The 6,414-nt window shown below is 69.5% G+C and overlaps 2 protein-coding genes across 2 annotated transcripts in view; one reads left to right on the top strand and one right to left on the bottom strand.

Annotated features, from left to right (window-relative positions):
• Positions 1–3,137, top strand: part of H696_01369 (hypothetical protein) — a gene marked incomplete at its 5' end in the record, with an annotated part of 4,576 nt that extends 1,439 nt beyond the window's left edge. The window contains 5 exons of the mRNA XM_009495263.1: positions 80–463; positions 728–859; positions 1,016–1,393; positions 1,585–1,714; positions 1,864–3,137. Coding sequence (XP_009493538.1) covers positions 80–463; positions 728–859; positions 1,016–1,393; positions 1,585–1,714; positions 1,864–2,920 — 2,081 coding nt within the window. The 3' untranslated portion in view covers positions 2,921–3,137. The remainder of the gene's footprint in view (positions 1–79; positions 464–727; positions 860–1,015; positions 1,394–1,584; positions 1,715–1,863) is intronic.
• An 832-nt stretch (positions 3,138–3,969) lies between these two features.
• H696_01370 (hypothetical protein) lies at positions 3,970–6,075 on the bottom strand. Its single transcript, XM_009495264.1, has 4 exons — positions 5,876–6,075; positions 5,385–5,714; positions 4,991–5,179; positions 3,970–4,812 (listed from the first exon to the last, which is right to left on the bottom strand). The coding sequence occupies exons 1-4, from the start codon at positions 5,911–5,913 to the stop codon at positions 4,038–4,040; spliced, it is 1,332 nt and encodes a 443-aa protein (XP_009493539.1). The 5' UTR covers positions 5,914–6,075; the 3' UTR covers positions 3,970–4,037.
• Between the last annotated feature and the right edge of the window lie 339 nt (positions 6,076–6,414).

Below are 6,414 nucleotides of genomic sequence, written 5' to 3' on the forward strand. Positions count from 1 at the left end.
CCCGCCCGCCCGCCCGCCCGCCCGCCCGCTCGCTCGCTCGCTCGCCCGCCCTGACTCCCCGCTCCCCGTCCACGCGCAGTCCAGAGGTCCCTGGCCGGGGGCAGCGCCCTCCGTAGTGCCGCCGCCGCCCTGGCCGGCCGGCCGGTCGGCAGCGCGCTCCTGCCGACCGCCACCGCCCGGCCATTCGGCGTGCGGACCTTCACCTCGTACAACCACCAGCGCCTGGCACAGGCCGAGCGCAGCCTGCAGGAGGAGCCCAACAGCCCGCAAGCCCGGGCCGACTTCTATCGCGTCCTGCTGGACCTCAACCGCCCGGAGGACATTCTCCGCCACCACCGGGCCCTGGGCCCGTCCTCCGAGCCGGAGATCAAGAGCCTGGTGGATGTCGCCCAGCGGCGTTTGTTCAAGGACCATAGTGAGACGCACATGCGCCTGAACACCCAGACGTTCGAAAGCAAGTTCGGTGCGTTTGCCTGGTCCGATGCGCGCTCCTCATCTTCCCTTCTCCTTGCGCCCCTCTTCTTCCGCCTCCCCGCCGTCCGTTTGCCGGCGTGGTTACTTTCCTCTCTCTCTCTCTCTCTCTCCCTCCTCTCTCTCTCCCTCCTCTCTCTCTCTCTCCTCTCTCTCTCTCCCTCTCTCTTACCCTCCCCTCCCACCCCCTCCCCTCCCACCCCCTCCCCTCCCACCCCCTCCCTCCTCCACCTCCCCCCGTCTTCCCCCTCCACAGGCAGGCCCCAGTCCCCTCCACCCGGTGGCCCCCGCCCCGGCCCCCCGTTCCCCTTCGAGCAGAAGGAGCAGCAGCCGATCCCGGTGCAGATTGTGCAGAACAAGTCCTGGTTCAGTAACTTCATGGCCATCGGTGCGTGTGCCGCCTTGTCACCCCCCCCCCCCCTCCCCCCCCCCGGCCCCCCCACCGGGGCATGTCCTCGCAACGTGTCCTAACACCTGCACGCATGTGGCATGTTCCGCCCCCTTCGGCCGGCCCCCGCTCCCGGCCCCGTGTGCACCTACGCAGCCCGCTTCGCCCTCTTCGGCTACCTGATTGTCATGTTCGCGCGGAACTTCTCCGGCGAGAGCGGCGGCCAGAAGTCCAACTTCGAGTCGCGCCTGGCCCAGCGCTCGACCACCACCTTCGACGATGTGTACGGCTGTGATGGCCCCAAGCAGGAGCTCCAGTCGGCCGTGGACTTCCTCCGGAATCCGACCAAGTTCACCCGCCTCGGTGCCAAGCTGCCCAAGGGGTTCCTGCTGACCGGCGAGCCGGGTACCGGTAAGACCCTGCTGGCGCGGGCCATCGCCGGCGAGGCGGGCGTCCCCTTCATCCATGTGTCCGGGTCCGAGTTCGACGAGGTCTTCGTCGGTGTTGGTGCCCGCCGCATTCGGGACCTGTTCAGTGCGTGCTTGCTCCCCTTTCGCGCATTCCCCGGGCCTTCCCCCCCCCCTCCCCCTCCCCTGCTCTCCTTCCCTCGCCGCCGCCACCACCACCACCACGGCCCGGACACACACCCTGGCCCAAGGCCCGCCCGTTGCTGACCGCGCCTATGTATCGATCCCGCCGGCACGCCCCCCCCCCCCTGTGCACAGAGTCCGCCCGGGCCAATGCCCCGTGCATCATCTTCATCGATGAGATCGATGTGGTCGGCTCGCGCCGTAGCAAGTCCTCCCTCTCCAACAACTCGGCCACCCTGAACCAGCTGCTGGTCGAGCTCGATGGGTGCGTCTCGCGTTTGGCCTCCCCTGTCCGGCTTCTGCCGCACGGCTGCGGCCGGGTCCCTCCGTTTTGCATCACAGGGGACCCCCCCCTCGCACCATTTGCTTCCCCCCCCCCCCGGAACACTGACCCCCTCGCCCGCCGCCGAACAGCTTCACCTCCCAGGACGGCGTCATCATCATGGCCGCCACCAACTTCCCGCAACTGCTGGACCCGGCTCTCGTGCGGCCCGGGCGCTTCGACCGCGAGGTGCACGTCCACCCGCCGGACATCGTTGGCCGGGTGCAGCTCCTGGAGTACTATGTCCGGGGCATCCCGCTGGAGGACACGGTGGACCTGTCGCGGCTGGCGCGCGCCACCCCCGGCTTCACCGGTGCCGATATCCGGAACCTGGTGAACCTGGCGGCCATCGGCGCGGCCACGGCCGTCCCGGAGACGCACCACGTGTCGATGGAGCACTTTGAGCAGGCGCGCGACACCATCATCATGGGCGCGCCGCGCCAGTCGGCGGCCGCCTTCACCCCGAAGAACCTGGCCGTGACGGCGCACCACGAGGGCGGCCATGCCCTGGTGTCCTACTACACCAAGGGGTCCATGCCGATCCACAAGCTGACGGTCCTGCCCCGTGGCCAGGCCCTCGGCATGTTGACCTCCCTGCCGGAGGCGGACCAGATCAACCAGACCCGGGAGGAGCTCCTGGCGCACCTGGACGTGGCCCTGGCCGGGCGCCTGGCCGAGGAGCTGATCTTCGGCGTGGACAACATCACCACCGGCGCCGCGTCGGACTTCCGCCAGGCCACCAACATCGCCCGGTCCATGGTCATGCAGTTTGGCTTCTCCCCCCTGCTGGGGCATGTGCATCTGGAGGAGGACAAGATTTCGTCCGAGACCAAGAACATCGTCGACCAGGAGGTCCGCCGCCTGCTGGACGAGTCCACCACCCGGGTGAAGAAGCTGCTGGCCAGCCGCCGGGAGCAGCTGGTCCTGCTGGCCGACACCCTGATCGAGTATGAGACCCTGTCGGCCGATGACATCCAGGAGCTCCTGGACACCGGAAAGGTCCGCCGCCCGGCCCCCATGACCACCGCCATCACGGAGAGCCGCCGCCAGGAGCAGGCTGCCACCGTGGCCGGGGGGTCCGGCGCCGCTGGCAAGATGTCCGGTGTTGTCCGTGGCCCGGTGGCCGTGGCCAACAAGGCCGACGCCTGAGCCCGGCCCGGTCCTCCTCCCCCCCCCCCTCCTCCCCTGCGCGGCGGCGACCCCGACGAGAACGCGAGGCGACACTTGCCATATTTCATGTGCGTCAGGGAAAAGAGTGTGACATCACCCCTCCCCCGCTCCTCCTGAGGTTGGGACGAAACCCTCTCTCTGGGGGAGAGGAGTGGCGAGCCGGGGCCGGGGGGCTGCAGGGGGGGGGGGAGGGGGGGAGGCTGCACATGTTGTGCGCGTGTGCGCGTGCGCGTGTGTCCTCTCCCTCGCCCCCTGCTTCAACCCCCCCTCCCTCCTCCCCCTCCTCTGTCGCTGTCGAGGGTAGGCGAGCGCTGGAGCCGCGTCCCTCCTGCCACCCTTTCCTCCATCCCCCCGTTGCGGACCGGCCCCCTCTCATGCCCTGCGGACCGGCATGTGTGCTTCCATCCCCTCCCATCTCCTGCTCCTCCTCCTCCAAGTGGGGGCGATGCGTGGGGGTGGGGCGCGCTTCTGTCGTCCGTCCGCCGCATGCCAGCCACGCGCGCTCGCCTTTCCTCGACAGAGCATCTCCCTCCCCCTCCCTTTCTCCCTTCCTCTCTGTCTCTCTCTCTCCCCCCCTGTCCCTCCCTCTCGCCGTGTCGCCCTCATCCCGAGAGCCCCTCGTTGTTGTCCCCTTGTAGAATGCCTTCTTCCTCCCTTTCCCCTCCCCCCAATTCCACACCTAGAGCCCTTTCCAAGTTTTGTTTGTGTTCGCATTTTTCGACCGCGATCTCTGTCTCCGCACGAGCGGCCGAAGGGGGGGGTGGGGTGGGGGGGCGGGGGGGGGGACACGCGCGCGCACAGGGCAGTTCGTTCGGCAGCAAAGAAAAGAAAGGAGGTTCCATTGCCCCTCTGCCCTCCGTCCACGCTCTTGCCTCGCCCTGTCCCTCCCTCCCTCCCTCCCTCCCTCCCAACACACGGACGCGTGCACCTCGCACACGTCGTATACACACACACACACACACATTGCAATGGCTGGTCTTCGCGGAAAACAGGGGAAAGGAAAAAAGGGCAGCGAGCGGCGCAAGCTACTCTCTCCCTCCCTCTCTCTCTCTCTCTCTCACACACACATGCAGCGGAGGCACTCACGCGCCCCAGGTCACTGAGCCGGGCCCGGACGCGGCACGGGCTGCCGGCTGATGCGCAGCTGGCTGGTCAGAGCACCCAGCGACTGCGTCGGCAGCACGCAGTCCACCTTGCTGCGGTTGAGCATGAAGGCCGGGGCCACCCAGTCGCCGCACGGGCATTGGTGGCCGATCCAGGAGAAGCCCCCGAGCTTGGTCTGGCACTTGGCATTCGGGCAGGCGATCTTGCCCTGCATGGCCGACGGATCGCCGGTCACATCCAGCATCCACTCCATGGGCTCCACGAAGAAGGAGCTACAGAGCGACCCGCCGAAGGGGCGCAGGGCCCGGGCCAGCGGGGATTCCGGCCCGGCGTGCGTCACCGGCGTGGCCGACGCGGCCAGGTCCCCCTGGTGGCTGACCATCACCGAGTGCGAGTAGTCCGCCCGATAGGACCGGTGCGAGGCGAGGCCCTTGCGCAGCAGGCGCCCCGGAGCCGACGAATCGCCGGCCCCGGCCCCGGCATCGGCCCCCGTCCCGCCGGTCAGCGGCTCATGCGGCAGGATGTGGTCCGCGTCGGCCAGCGGCCGGCGGCATTGGCGGCACCGCAGCAGGAGCTTCTGATTGGACACGGCGCGCGTGGCCTGCGGGTCCTGGCCGTAGATCGGCTCGGCGGCCACGAAGTTGAAGTCCTGGCGCAGGGCCGCGATGTCGTACAGCCGCCGGCGCCGGTACACCGGGTTGTTCATGTCCAGCTTGAAGCCCATGTCGCGGAAATTCCGCAGCTGGGCAACCAACTCCCCGGGGAGGCTGCCACGCGGGGAGGAGAGGGGGGGGGGGGGTGCATGTTGCCGGGGGACCGATGCACAGCAGGGGCAGGACGCGTGCGTGTGCGCGCGCGCGTGTGAGACAGGAAAAGCCGACCGTCAGTCCGTGAAAGTTCCCCTCCCCCACATGGCTGGCGCGGGCAGATGGCATGGGTACGCACAGGGCGCGTGGCTCCTTCTCCGCAAGGAAGGCCACCAGGCCGGGGAGGATGTCGATTGGGGTGCCATCTTCGGCCGGGGCCGGGGCATGGTCCTCGAGGATCGCGGCCACCTCGTCCGCCGGGGCCTCGGCCAGGTCGCGGTACAGTGCCGCCGCGGCGAAGAAAGCCGCCACGCTGAGGGACAGGTCGCTGGACCAGGGACGAGGGCGAGGGGGGAAAGGGGGGGGGGGGGGCGGTTAGTGGCCACGACCAGGGGCGGGGGGCCTATTCGCGCCGGGATGCATGTGTGCACACATGTGCACGTGCGCGTGCGCCGGTACAGGCCGCGGGGCGATGTGCGAAGGGGGGCCCGGGGCGGGGAGACCCGCGGGCCGCGGGCAAGCAAGGCGCGCACCAGCACAGCAGCGTGGCATCGGCCAAGGCGCCGGGCTCCTGGTCGACCGGCCGCAGCAGGTCCAGCACCTGCGTGGCGAAGGGGACCAGGTACGGCCCGGCCGATTGGCTGTCCAGGGCGGCCGCGTCGTCGGACCACTCGCACGTCTGGCTGATGGGGGGGATCTCCACCGCGGTCACGCGAATGTCCTTCAGATTGGTGACGGCATCCAGCTCGGGCAGCGAGCCGTCCGGCCGGCGGCGGTCCGCCACCTCGGCAATCTCGCCCAGGTACACGATCTGCCGGATGGCATGCCGGTCCAGGCGGGCGCGCTGCTGCGAGGCGATGTAGCTATGTGTCGCCAGCGAGTGGAGGGCGGCGGGTGATGAGTGGCCAGTGGTGAGTGGCCAGCGGTGGGTGATCGGTGGCGGGTGATCAGTGGCAGGCAGCAAGTGGCAGGCAGCAAGTGGCAGGCAGCAAGGGCAGGTCGGGGGGGTGTGAGCAAAACGCACTCGCCAATGAAGAGAGTGTCGGTCACCTTGAAGAACATGGTGATATCGTGTCGGAGGGAGTGGGTGGGGGGAGGGGGCTTGAGAGGCGGACAGGGGCCGGTGTCTTTCTCTCTTTCTCTGTGTCTGTGCGTTCCGTGCGTTCTGCGTGTGCGTGCGTGTGTGGTGTGCGGGGAGAGTCTGGCGCGCGGCCCCCCGGGTGCGCGGCCACGGACGAAGCCCGCCCATAATCGTGCCCCGGGCGCATGTTTTTTTTGGTCGCCCGGATCGCATCTTGCCGGCACACACGCGGCGGGCAGGGGCTTCCCCTTGCGCCCCCCCCCCCCCTTCCCCTCCTTGGGGGGAGTCGCTGGGGGGACGGCGTCGGGCGAGGCGCGGCGATCTCCCGGGCCGCGCGCCGGGAGCATGGCCAGCAGGTCCGGCGGGACCTTGAGTGCCAACCGGCCTCACATGCCACGGGAATGGCGTTCCGGGGATTCATGTGCCCCAGCCTCCCCACCTGGTCCCCCGCCCGGCCGCGGCGGTGGCGGCGGTGGCAGGGG

This window comes from Fonticula alba (assembly GCF_000388065.1).
Source record: "Fonticula alba strain ATCC 38817 unplaced genomic scaffold supercont2.2, whole genome shotgun sequence".
Taxonomy (NCBI): Eukaryota; order Rotosphaerida; family Fonticulaceae; genus Fonticula; species Fonticula alba.

Excerpts from the sequence above, each read along its gene's own strand:
- H696_01370 (XM_009495264.1), bottom strand. The coding sequence starts at position 5,913 with ATGTTCTTCAAGGTGACCGACACTCTCTTCATTGGCGA. Across the intron at positions 5,715-5,875 it reads GACACTCTCTTCATTGGCGA|CTACATCGCCTCGCAGCAGC; the intron begins GTGCGTTTTGCT and ends GGCGACACATAG. Across the intron at positions 5,180-5,384 it reads GATGCCACGCTGCTGTGCTG|CGACCTGTCCCTCAGCGTGG; the intron begins GTGCGCGCCTTG and ends TCCCTGGTCCAG.